The 14,450-nt window shown below is 36.3% G+C and overlaps 1 protein-coding gene across 2 annotated transcripts in view; it reads right to left on the bottom strand.

Annotated features, from left to right (window-relative positions):
* glg1a (golgi glycoprotein 1a) overlaps window positions 1-14,450 on the bottom strand; it is a 180,395-nt gene that overhangs the window by 7,221 nt on the left and 158,724 nt on the right. For both annotated transcript variants that reach the window (XM_059992598.1, XM_059992599.1), the window contains exons 22-24: window positions 9,835-9,936; window positions 9,574-9,681; window positions 7,008-7,128 (exon numbers count right to left, since the gene is read on the bottom strand). In XM_059992598.1, coding sequence (XP_059848581.1) covers window positions 7,008-7,128; window positions 9,574-9,681; window positions 9,835-9,936 — 331 coding nt within the window. The remainder of the gene's footprint in view (window positions 1-7,007; window positions 7,129-9,573; window positions 9,682-9,834; window positions 9,937-14,450) is intronic.

The raw sequence follows: 14,450 nt of genomic DNA, 5'->3' as shown, positions 1-14,450 counted from the left end.
GCCAACATTACAAGGAACATCTCCAATTTTCCATTCTGAGTGCTCACTAACCTATCTCTGCTAAATTGGCGACAATCCATTGACATTGAACCATCCTCAACGTTATTATAAGCATTATAAATTACATTAAAACAAAACATTCTAAAGGACAGAACAAAGAGGATCAGTATTTAAAACTAAGGGGTTATCCACTTCTTAGATGAGATAATTACTCTGAGGATCAAGGTGGTATCAAACTATTTCACAGTAACAGAAGCAAAGCTACTCAATATTTTTAAAGATAAATAAAATCTCAATGAGATGAAAGATTACAGATCGATAGAAATATCGAAATGAAGTTTAGTTTGCTCAGCTATGATTTTGTTGGATGACTGAGGAAGCTTTAGAGGTCAAGTTGCCTACCCCTCCACCATTATTCAGCACAATTAATACACCCACCTTACAGGGACTAGATGCATCTATGACACCAAACAGCTCCACTGGAGAATGACCCCATCACATTACATCAGCCCACTTCTTCCTCTTTCCATTGTGAGATTACTCCTTACAATCATAACATACTGTACACTGCTCATAAACTACAGCCAGATTTTTATTTTACCCCCTCTTCAAGATTAATAAACTGTATTATCCCAATATAACCAAACTTCCAGCTGCTCTGAAACAAAATTTGCCTCTTCCTGTCCTGACTTCTGCTTCCTTCCAATGTTCAGTCTCTAACCTCCTACGTGAGCAACAATTGTGACCTACATTACTATAGCAGTTTCAGTTGCCTGGCCCCAACTGGTTCATTTTTACCATGGATTAAAAAAGGGCACTAACAGGGTTATAATCTAGTGAGTTCCGAGGATTGAAATGTACAGAGTGGGGATGGGGTAGGGGGAGAGATGGGAAAATGATAGGGGTAAAAATTCACTGTTGTGAGTAGCACACTTTGAACACATATCTTTAAGGGAAAGTGCATCAACTTTGCACAGATAACTAAAATCTATTCACCTCTTCCGTATATCCAATACACCCCACAGAAAAAAAACACATTCCCTCTAATGATCTAAAAGTATATTTTCTTTTTCTTTCTTTCTTTTTCAATCTTTTTATTGAATTTCATATATAAAAAATATCATAATATTGAATAGGTTATAAGTGCACTAGACTTGAAGTTGAATTAGTAATAAGATAACAATATCTTATTAAAATATCAGCAAAAAAAGTACATTAATCAATCAAGCCTATAATAATTATACATGAAAAAGAGTAAGAATAATCATCAAAAGAAAAAAAAATTTAAAAAATACAAGAAAAAAAATATATATTGAAAAAAAAATTAAACCTAAACTAAACTAACATGGGCAGTAATAACAGTTTATATGTATATGATAGCGTCAAAAACTCCGGAACTCCATACCAGAACAAGAATAAAAAGAGAAAAGGTCTGGAAGACCCCAAATTAATTCATATGAAAGTGTCGAATGAACGGTCCCCAAGTTTCTTCAAATTTAATTGATGAGTCAAAAATAGTGCTTCTAATTTTTTCTAAGCTCAAATAAGAAATAGTTTGAGAGAACCACTGAAACGTGGTAGGAGGATTTACTTCTTTCCCATTTTGTAATATAGACCTTCTGGCCATTAATGTTACAAAGGCGATCATTCATCTAACTGAAGGGGAAAACTGATTACCATCCTCATTTGGTATACCAAAATTTGCAGTAATAAAATGAGGTTGTAAATCAATATTCCAAATTGAGGAAATGATAGCAAGTATGTCCTTCCAATAGTTATGTAAAGTGGGACATGACCAAAACATGTGGGTCAATGAGGCCACATCTAAATGACATCTGTCACATTGAGGGTTAATATGAGAATAGAATCGAGCAAGCTTATCTTTAGACATATGGGCTCTATGTACAATTTTAAATTGTATTAAAGCATGTTTAGCACATATAGAAGAAGAATTAACCATTTGTAAAATTTTTTCCCATTTTTCTGTTGATATATTATATTGTTCTTTTTCCCATTCTTGTTTAATTCTACCTGATATTTCTGGTTGTATCTTCATAATCATATAATAAATAAGAGCCACTAATCCCTTCTGACAAGGATTCAAGGTAAAAATCATATCTGAAAATATCAAAGTTGAATTGGGGAAGGATGGTAGAACTTTATGTAAAAAATTTCTAAAAAATATCTAAAAAAATTAGATTTAGGTAACTTAAATTTGTTGGAAAGTTGATCGAAAGACATCAAACTACCTTCAAAAAAAAGATCACGAAAACATTTTATACCTTTCCTTTTCCATATGCTAAAAGCTTGATCTGTCAAAGAAGGTTTAAAAAAGTTAAATAAGATAGGGCTATCAAGAACAAAGTTTTTCAGAGTAAAAAACTGACGAAATTGAAACCAAATTCGTAATGTGTGTTTGACAATAGGGTTGGATATCTGTTTATTGAATTTAACTACATCAGCAGGAAGAGAAGAACCAAGAACGGAGAATAAAGAATATCCCTGTGCATCACTGCATTCTAAATTTACCCACTGTGGGCACAATGGTGAATCCAAATCTAATTTCCAATATATTAAATTTCGAATATTATTCGCCCAATAGTAAAATCTAAAGTTAGGTAAAGCTAAACCACCATCTTTTTTAGATTTTTGTAACTGCCTTTTACTTAACCTGGGGTTTTTATTTTGCCACACAAATGAGGAAATTTTTGATTCAATGTTATCAAAAAAAGATTTAGGAATAAAAGTTGGTAAGGCTTGAAATAAATATAAAAATTTCGGTAAAATCATCATTTTAATAGTATTAATCCGGCCAACTAATGATAAGGATAAAGGAGACCATCTTGTAGTAAGTTGTTGAACTTGATGAAGCATAGGTAAAAAATTCAATCTGAATAAATCTTTATATTTCTTGGTAATTTTTATACCTAAATAAACAAAGTTATCAGTAACAACTTTAAATGGTATCCTATCATTCAATAAAGTTTGCGCATTTAAAGGGAATAATTCACTCTTATCCAAGTTTAGTTTATAACCAGAAAAACTACCAAATTGAACCAACAAGGATAAAATAGTGGGAATAGACCTGTCAGGATCAGAAATATATAACAACAAGTCATCAGCATAAAGTGATAACTTGTATAACTTCTCATTACGAGTAACACCAAAAATATTAGGGGATTCACGAATAGCAATGGCTAGAGGTTCTAATGCGATATTAAATAATAAAGGACTTAAGGGACAACCTTGTCTCGTGCCACAAGATAATTGAAAAAAAAGAGGATCTGTAATTATTTGTAAGAACAGAAGCAACAGGTTTATAATATATTAATTTAATCCATGATATAAAATTAGGACTAAAATTAAAATTTCTCAAGGCATTAAATAAGTATGTCCATTCAACTCTATCAAAAGCTTTTTCAGCATCTAATGAAATAACACATTCTGAGGTTGTGGGTGAAGAAGTATAAATTATATTAATCAATTTTCTAACATTAAAAAAGGAATACCGGTTCCAAATAAAACCAGTTTGGTCTTCTGAAATAATTTGTGATAGTAACTTTTATAATCTAATAGCTAAAATTTTTGTAAGAATCTTAGAGTCTACATTTAATAGCGATATAGGGCGATAAGATGCACATAGAGTAGGATCCTTATCTTTTTTAAGAATTAGAGAGATAGTAGCTTCATAAAAAGACTGGGGTAGTCTCTTCTTAGTAAATGCGTCATTAAAAATTTCACATAACCAAGGGGAAAGCAAAGAAGAAAAGGTTTTAAAAAATTCTATTATATAACCATCAGGACCAGGAGCTTTCCCTGAGTTCATTGATGAGATAGCCTCTCTTATTTCGGCCATAGAAATAGGAGCATCGAACAAGCTCCGATCTTCATCTGTCAGTTTAGGAATATTCAAATTGTTAAAAAAATTATCCATCATGGACAGATCACCATCAAATTCTGATTGATATAAAGATTTATAAAAATCTTGGAAAGTATTATTAATTTCTTTATGATCAGTAGTCAGATTACCGTCTTGTTTATGAATTTTAATAATTTGTCGCTTAGTCAAAATAGCTTTTAATTGGTTAGCTAACAATTTACCAGTTCGATCACTATGAATATAAAATTGAGCCCTGGTCTTAATTAATTGATTCTCAATTGAAGAAGATAATAATAAGCTATGTTCCATTTGAAGCTCAACTCTCTTCTTATAGAGTTCTTTGGTAAGAGTCACGGAATAAATCTTATCAATTTCTTTAATTTTATCCACTAATAAAGCAATATCTAAATATCTTTGTTTTCTTTTACCAACGGAATATGAGATGATTTGTCCACGGATAAAAGCCTTAAAAGAGTCCCAAAGTATTCCTCTGTCAATCTCTTCGGTATAGTTTGTTGGAAAAAAACAAGTCAACTTGCTGTTTTATGAAGGTGATAAATTCTGGATCTTGAAGCAAAGTAGCGTCAAGTCTCCAAGATCTAGTATTATTGAAAGAGTCCGAAATCTTGATAGATAACTTCAAAGGTGCATGATCCGAAATGGCAATAGAGTCATATTTACAATCAGTAACATCTGTTAATAAACGATGATCAATAAGGAAATAATCAATTCTAGAATAACTGTGATATACATGTGAAAAAAAACAAAAATTCTTTATCTTTAGGGTTCAAAAACCGCCATATTTCAGTAATTCCCAAACCAACCATAAAGGAATTAATAAGTAAGGATGATCTATTCGGAAGAATTCGAATAGGTTTAGATCTATCCATTGAAGGATTCAGACAACAGTTGAAATCTCCACCCATTATCAACATATATTCATTTAGATTAGGGAGGGAAGTAAATAAATGTTTAAAAAATTCAGGGCAGTCAAAGTTTGGAGCATAAATATTAACTAGAGCCACTTTTCGATTAAAAAGTGAGCCAGTTATCAACAAAAATCTGCCCTGAAAAGTATATTTTAACAACACATTACAATATTTAATATTGAAGAGGAAATGATATCACCCAGAACAATATGGATCGGTTTTGAAATTGCAAGGTGCAGCTATGTAAATAAGACCTCTCTCAATTGGACAGCAGCTGGTTTGCTACAGGAAGAAACCTGACACAAGTGCAACAGATTGTGATATTTGTACAATCATTACTCAATGTGTACATGTACACAGATATGCATGCAAAAATTAAAATGAGTAGTTTTGAGAGTCTATGGATAGCAAGACTGCTGGTGAGGACCAAGTCTATATAAGCCCAACAATAGCTATTCTGTAGGACAAAATATACGTAAATTAATAGTAATGGAGGCTTGTGAAATAGTAACCCTGGGTAATTTTAATTATTATTCAGATAGAACATGTCCAATTTGCAAGGATACCCTTCAAAATAAACTCAGGGTGTGAAAGTAGTTTCCCGAACATAAAACAAAAAAAAAGCTTTGTTTGTCACGTACACTAAAACACAGTGAAATGCGCTGTGTGTGTAAATGACTAACATAATCTGAATATGAGCTGGGGGCAAACCACAAAGGTATTCATGCTTCTGGCACCAACACAGCATTCCTACAACTTACTAACCCTAGCTGTACATTTTTGGATCAGGGAGGAAACCGGAGCACCCTGAGGAAACCCATATAGTCACAGGAAGAATATACAAAACCTTACAGACAGCTGCAGGAATTGAACCCTGATCACTGGTGCTGTAACAACTTTATGCTAATGGCGATACTACTGTGCTGCCCCAACTTACTTAATGCAATTATGATTGGACAGAGCTGGCTAAAGTTGATTAAAGGGCAGTGGTAGATATGAGGGAGATATTCCATAAATCTTAGAAATGGCTCGACAAGAAGGATGCACCAATTTTAAGAGTTAATGATGGTCTCAGATTGAAAGGTATATAGTGTTAGAGATTAGCATAATGCCTGAAGAGTGCGATTTTTTTTAATTATAAAAGAAATGATGACTAAAAGTTAAATGAAGCTAGATTATGAGAGTAAACCCTTAAATAATATAAAAACAGACAGTAGAAGCTTCTACAGATTAATAAGAGGAATAGCAGATAGAGTAAACATTGATTCCCTGAAGAAGACATTGAGGAATTAATAATTTCTCCACGCTCTTTTGTCTTTACTACATCAATACACCATAAGGTAAGTGGCAGTGTTAAGCTTAAATTATTTCTTTCAGCAGAAATAACCTTGGGCATATGATATGTTCTAGCAGAGGCCACAAAAAAGTTTGCAGCTTGGTTGAAGTAGTGATATTGTTCTTCCCAAAACCAATGCATATGAATATTAATTTTCATTATAATGTATGGAAAAGGAGCAGCAAAGCATTTACACACTTTGCTAAAGTAATAATGAATAACTTTCCCCTGACATTAGTAATGATTTAGGTACAACATGCTGGCCACTTGTGGTTCATGACTTCTCTTTGTCGTATTAGGCACTAATATTTACATCTCACCCACAAGATGTCACCTACCCAGCACACACTCAGTACTACACTGAATTATCAGACTGAAATGGTGTGTTCATTTCTCTAAAACGGGTAACTTCCTAACTCAGAGGCACATGTGCTATCAAATGAACTGTGGGTGCCAGTTATTAAGACGTTAATGCAATGTATGGAACCATTTGACATTTTTCTGAGTGTATCAGCAGCAGATGCTGCCAGATTTTACTTAGACTCAAACTTTTTCTCATTGAAACCTAATAATCTGCCTTTACATCAAAGTAACCTCATCATAACTGTGGGAAAACATCTGTACCCAACCCTACCTAGTAGTTCATAGAGTTACAGCTAATGGGAACACAAGGATGTTTGCTCCTCAATTCTCTCTCCTCTTCCACCATGAACAGTAACAACTGATAATTGGTCTATTATTGCTTCATGTAGCCAGAAGTTTTGTCTGACTTTAAAAGCTGATGTTAATATCATTGACCCGTCAGGTTATTGTTTTCAAGTATACCTGAGCAAACTCTCCCTCACAACCCCTATTCACTTACGCCGTCCTCTGCCAGGAAGAATGGAGGCACAATGATGTCTGATATCCAGGCCACAGGCTGCATGAAGCACAGGGTCCACAAAAATATCGGCTTTGCTCTCTTGCAACATGTTCAGCACCTCCTACGGGAGGAAACATCACACCATTGAACAAAACCAAAACCATCAAGCATTTCCCAGTCACATGCAACAGACTGTACAAATGGCAGTAGAAATAAATTATACTGTCACTAGGTCATTCAGCCCCTCTTAGGTCCTCTGCCACTCAGTTATCATTCTCTTCAGCATATTTTCTTAGATTAAAACTATTCAGCTATCTTGATCATACTCAGCAATTCAGCCTCCAGACTGTAATCTATCATTCTGAGAATCTGACCCCTGGTTTCAGATATCCATGACTGCATCAATCCCCATCACACCCCATTAGATTTCTTTTATGTATTTCAAGGAGTTAATCTCTCACTTTTTTCAACACCTCATTGAACCATCTCAGGAATCCATTTGGTGAATCTCCACTGTACACAGTTTATCACAAATGTAGTATATTTTCAGCCATCGGGCACCTTTGGAGAATGGGGGAGGGAGGGAGAGAGGCATGCCAATTGTATGAAAATAGGTCCAAAATTACTGAATTGAATTGAATGCTTCTTACATCCTTCACATACATGAGGAGTAAAAATCTTTGTTACGTCTCCGTCTAAATGTACAATCATAGTAATTTATAATTAGAATACATTTATAATAAACTGCACATCTCACTTTGGATTTCAATTGACAAATTGTTAAATAATCAAACTACACCTTATCCTTTTAAGTAACAAGGTTAAATTAAAGGCTAAACAGTGTAAAATACAGCAAAAGAAAAATCAAATGAATTTCTACACTCAAATGATACTCACTTACACATGAAATGCCAAATCTTCAATGAAGTTCTGCTGCTACTCAACCTATAGCTGCACTGTTCTCATGCACAAATGTAAATGTTTATGAGAGATACAACACAGAATAGACCTTCTGGCCCTCTGTGCCATGCCGCCCAGCAACTCACCGATTTAACCCTAGCCTAATCACAGGACAATTTACAATGACCAATTAAGCTACTATCCATTATGTCTTTAGATTGTAGGAGGAAACCAGAGTATCCAGAGGAAACCCATGCACACACAGGAAGGAATGTACAAACTTGCTTATAAAGGATGCCAGAATTGAACTTTGGACTCCAACACCCCTAGCTGCAATAGCATCCACAAAAGATGCTATAGGTGCTATGTAAAAGATTAGTGGTATATAGATGCTATATAAAAGATTAGTGCTCTAATCTTTTCAAACTTATTTCGCATTAACTCTTTAAAACAAAGCTTTTTTAAAATAACAATATTCCTAGAAATATTTTGCCTGTTGCATGAGAATTTCAGATGCATAAATGAAAGTTTACTGTATATGCTTCCTTAGTCTGATTGTACAGTCTTGCTGGGATCCCGTATAATCTTACAGTAAAATACTTACTTATGTACTCTATTCATTTTACAGTAAAGGCCAAAATCCCTTTTGCCTTCTTAATGTTAATTACATGTTAACTTCAGTGATTCACATTCAACAGCATCCAGGTCCATTTGAACACCAACATTTTTCAATATCCCACCATGTATATTAAAAAAAATCTGCTTTCTTCAGGCCATATGACATGGGAACAGAAACAGGCCATTCAGCCCATCGAGTCTGCCCCACATAAAGTTCTTCTGATAAAACAGATGATCAGATTTTTTCATGTAATGTTCCATTTGTCATCTTGCATACACTATCAGACCACAGCCCAAAACATCAATTCCAAGAAAAAGCACAAGGTATTGTCCACATGATAAATTACCGCTACAACCTCACTGCATATAAAACTATAATATACAACTTTTCTTTACATTGTTACACTGTTCTATGAACTTGTGAACAATAACAAATATAAGTCATTTCAAAAATTCACCCAGTCTGTTCTGCAGAATTTATAGTACTGTAAAATTACAATACACACCACCCTCAATATTTATAACTGAATAACTAATTACTCATTTGAACTGGTCTTAGTTCAACAAGACCATTTTCAGCTTACTTCAACTGATTATTAACATTTTCTTTCCATCCTTGACCAGGTAATTAAGTTCCTTTCATATGCAACTAGTCCATGGGGTAGCAATTTCTAAGCATTTCTGAATTCTACATTGGATTTATTAAAAACTGTTTTAGTAATTGACTTTTGTTTAGGAACCAAAGAAACATCTTTAACCCTTCACTTGATCAAACTCCAGTCAGAAAAAAATGTCATTTCTCAGTCTTCCCTTCCTGAAATCTTTTGCCAGTTGAGTCTTTGTTTAGCTTAACATTATAGTTATTTCATTTTTACAGATCTTTTGGTAACTTCACCAGAATCTTTAGAAACCCCAGTGCAATGCTCAAACTTCATTTACTTTGCTAACTTAATGATAGGTGAAACTATGCCATATTTCTGCCCACTGTTGTATGAAATGAATTGACAGTACTGTTTTAAATCTAACAATACACTACAAATAGCCGTACCCTTTTGCAGGATTCTCCTGTAATTTTCAGCAGGTTGATTTTCAGGCACTCTTCTACCTGGCCAGTCTGTTCTTGCGCTGCCGCTTCCTCTGCACACAATATGTTAATCTACAAAAACATGAAAGGCAACTTCACCACATCAGCAGAATGAAATCCTTCATTCATTTTTAATCCCGAGTTGCTATTTTCACCAACCATAGCAATTCCCCTCATACTAACACCCTTTTCAGTGGTCACCATATTGTCCCGAGTTCAACTGACCTCTTTAGTGCAGTGTATTTGCAGCTGAGGATCCAGCCTGTAGTCCAGAGCCGATTCCTGGATAATCACACGAATCTGATCTTCACAATCTGAAGACAATCGCTGCCAAGAACAATATTAAATGGAGCTCAGTTACTTTAACACAGCCTTCAATCCACCTTGCTTGAACAGAAGCTCAAAAGTCAGAATAGTTCAGAACAAGCAACCATTAGACCAATACCAAATTTATCTTAGAAAGGAACGTTAAAATGTTAGCACCAGTGGAATCAGAACTTTTAACCTGGATTTCTGCCCTCTTACAGAGAAGAATGCAACAAGATTGTGTACACAGTAATCACAGTGAACCTCAGTAAGGAGAAAATAAAACTGTAAAACACCAAAAGGCACAGCAATAATTAATGCAGAGGAGCTGGGAGCTTCCCAGAAATGTTCAGGCCTTATTAACATCTGCTTAATACATAGATCTTATTCATCAAAACCAACAGGCTATCCATGAACAGCAGCCAGCCATCATCCTGCAGACTATAGCTACCTTCAGTAACCATACCTTGAATTAATAAGCATTTACATCAATCGGTTTTGAAACTTAGCTGTTCATTCATCGTTTTCAAATCATGAGAAGATGAAGTTATCAACTGCACAAACAGCTCTCTCCTGCCTGACTGCTGGTAGGAAGTGACAATTCATAAAATGTCAAATTGCAAGTTTTCCTCAAAAACAAAAAAAAAGGAAGCACTAGAGCTTGAAGCTCTTCAAGCCTTCCTTGTCACTTATTATGATCTTGCTGGCTTCAGTTTTCTCCATACCATTTCAACTATCAAACATTTATATACCCACACTTTAATTTTTTTCTAATGATCAACTTCAACCACATGTCAGGCAGAGAATTCCAGATATTCATTACCCTTTGTGAGAAGAATTTTATACAAACCTCAGTTTTAAGAAACCAGATCCTTATCTTGTAGTTACTTCTCCTCACGAATTAACATTTGCCTTGTCAAGCCTCCTTAGAATCTGATAATTCTGAATAAAGTCACCCCTCATTTTTCTGAATTCCAAGTATATGGCCCAGTCCATCATGGGTAAAGCCCTCTCCACCAATGAACACATCTACATGAAGCACTATTGCAGAACAGCAGCATCCATCATCAAGGACCCCACCACCCAAATCATGTTCTCTTCTCAATGCTGCCATCAGGAAGGTGGTACAAGAGCCTCAGGACCAACCCCACCACAATAATTACCCCTCAACCATCAAGTTCCTGAACCAGAGAGCATAACTTCAGCTTCCCCACCACTGAACTGTTCCCACAACCTACAGACCCACTTGTAAGGTCTCTTCATCTCATGTTCCTGGTACTTATTGTTTATTTGTTTATTATTATTGTTGTTATTTCTCTTCTTTCTTTTTGAATTTCCAGTTTGTTATTTTTTGCACATTGGTTATTTGCCCATCCTGATAGGTGCAGTCTTTCATTGATTCTAGCACATGCTTTGCGGCCCAGTGGTTGGGGACCACTGGACTAGTTGATACAGAGTCAAGTTCAAAAACCGGCAATAGGAGCAGAAAGTTAATTAAAACAATAAGGAACAAGCTAACAAGTGACAGTTGTTAAAGCAGGTTGATGTAGGGGCAAGGACTTTGATGGATAAATAATAGCAGAAGAGTTGAAATATCCAAGCACACTATACCTGACCGGAGATAGAGAATAAATACAGTAGATAAAAAGTAGGAACTCAGAATATGAGTGAAGAGATGGGGAGAATGAGAAATGAGAATGACAGTGGGAATGCTCAGGAGGTTAATAGTCATAATCAAGCATATGCAAGTACATATTCTGAGGCCTGGGGAGAACAAAACCTGCAGTCAAAGGGTCACAGTAAAAGGAAGACAGTGTGTGCTGCAGTCTTTCAGAAAACAACCAAGACCTAACAACACAGTTAGTACCATCTTTGATTACAAATACTTTCTTATAATGGATAAATTATTTTACAAATCTGTTGAGCTTACAACCTATATATGCACACACAGTGCTTTAGTATAATCACATGCTTCTCTAGAGCCAGAATAAATTGAAACCCAAGAGCAGGAAAAAAATCTTAAAACTGGCAGAATCTTCCTGGCAAAAATCCATAACAGAATAACAGAAGAGGCCTTAAACAGGGCAGTATGGTTCTCCGGCCCCAAGGGTAGTCATAGCTGAAGGGTGATAGTGGGGATGAGCTAAACAAATGCTCTTCATGGCGTTCGTCTCAAACAGCCTCTGACAACCAAGTCCAACTCCTGGCCTTCACATGTGGCATAGTTCTTATATCTGGCAGAGCAGTTCTCACCGTCAGCAGGGGCAAAGACGGACTACTGGCGCCTTAAAACCAGTTGCTCTGGGCAGATGGGACTCGTTAATCACGGATGGTAGCTCATCTAGGAGAGGGAAAACTCTGATTTCCTGTGAGTGGGTATAGCTGCCTTACAGCTATACCCACTCACAGGAAAGACTTTGGGGGTAAACCCCGAGGAAAACTCTGGAGTCAGAGTCCTGAAGGCAGCTGACTGCTGTACCCAGCACCAGCACGGCAACTCCTGCGATGCTGCTGACACCAAGCTCTATTGACTTTCGTCGTTCCTTTGGACCTGTCATCAGCATGGAGAGGGGGTCCTACTGCATGGGCAACATATCATATCAAATCTGCCCTGGCTTGTGCCCTGGAGAAGCCACTCCCAGTGACTACCAGAGGCGCAGTACCCAAGGTCAACCACAACCGACGGAGGCCACACATGGTTCTCAACACAGAAGAATTCCAAAACTACTTTTTGTATAAAAATAAAATGACCCAACAGAATGTTCCTCGTATAGGCCGATCTCTCTGCTCAATGTTGATGTAAAGATCTTAGCTAAAGTTTTGGCTCATAGATTAGAAACCGCCATTCCCTCCATTATCTCTGATGACCAAACAGGATTTATTAAAAACCGTTTCCCTTTTTTTAACATTCGGCGTTTATTTAATATCTTATACTCACCTCCAACTGGGATTCCTGAATGTGTTATTTCCCTCGATGCGGAGAAAGCATTTGATCGTATAGAGTGGAACTACCTTTTTGCAGTTTTAGAAAAATTTGACCTTGGCCAAAGTTTCATCTCTTGGATCCAATTGCTGTACCTGTGTCCTACTGCCTCTGTTTTAACCAATTTTCAGAAATCCCAAATATTTAATCTCAAATGTGGCACCCGCCAGGGATGCCCCTTAAGTCCCTTTCTCTTTGATTTGGCTATGGAACCTCTGGCGACAGCATTTCGAAACTGCCCTGAATTGACTGGGATTTGGAGAGCGGGTGTTGAGCATAAAGTTTCTCTCTATGCTGATGACTTATTACTCTTTCTCTCAAATCCGTCTACATCCTTACCTCTAATGTTTTCACTTGACCAGTTTAGCCAGATCTCTGGCTATAAACTTAATTTACATAAGAGTGAACTTCTCCCAATTAATAAAGAAGCACAAGAACTAACATTTCATGATCTCCCTTTTAAAGTAGTCCATAATCAATTTACTTATCTTGGAATTACAGTCACAAGGAAGTTTAAAGAAAACTTTGCCAACCTTTCATATGCTATAAAACAGAGTCTGGTACAATGGTCACCTCTATCTATGTCTTTGGTAGGTCGTATTAATGTTGTTAAAATGTATGTTCTCCCCAAATTTTTATACCTATTTCAATCTATCCCAATTTTTATTCCTAAATCTTTTTCTGATTCCTTAGACTCTATTATTTTGTCATATCTGTGGCAGAATAAACGCTCTAGAATTAATAAAATCCATCTCCAAAAATCTAAAAAAGAGGGTGGCATGGCTTTACCTAACTTTCGTTTATATTATTGGGCAGCTAATATACGTTGTGCTACCTTCTGGTCTTTCTTCCATGGCCAACCCGAGTGCCCTAACTGGGTGGTGATGGAGCTGAGCTCCACCAAAGAATTATCTATCTCCGCACTTCTTGGCTCTGCACTCCCTAGTAGTCTGCCCAGATCAATAGCTAATCCTCTTGTTAGACACACTTTGCGTATATGGGCTCAGATCAGGAAATGCTATGGTTTCCAGGGGTTTTCCGTTTCCAGCCCTATTGCTCATAATCACCTTTTTTTACCTACTACATACGATTCAGCATTCCAGGTTTGGTATAGGAAGGGCATTAGACACTTTGAAGATCTTTTCATTGATAATCGCTTCGCTTCTTTTCAGCAGCTGTTAAGTTCAATCTGCCCAATGCTCATTTTTTCAGATATCTCCAAATCTGACACTTTATTGCTCCTTTAATTCCTAACTTCCCTGAAATGCCTGCGAAAAATGCTATGGACCTATTTCTTTCCATGAATCCACTAGGTAAAGGCTTAATATCAATCATCCGAGATAAACTAGCGGCCTTACGACGGGCCCCCATGGATAAAATCAAAATGGCCTGGGAGCAGGATTTAAATATCTCCTTATCTGAGGAGAGCTGGGATTCAGTTCTCAAATCGGTTAACTCAACCTCTCTTTGTGCTCGCCACTGCTTTTTACAGTTTAAGATTGTTCATAGAGCCCATATGTCTATCTATCTATCTCGATTCTACCCTAGCGTT

This window comes from Hypanus sabinus, chromosome 17 (assembly GCF_030144855.1).
Source record: "Hypanus sabinus isolate sHypSab1 chromosome 17, sHypSab1.hap1, whole genome shotgun sequence".
NCBI lineage: Eukaryota > Metazoa > Chordata > Chondrichthyes > Myliobatiformes > Dasyatidae > Hypanus > Hypanus sabinus.
Note: the sequence above shows the minus strand (reverse complement) of the source record. Positions and strands in the feature narration are given on the sequence as shown.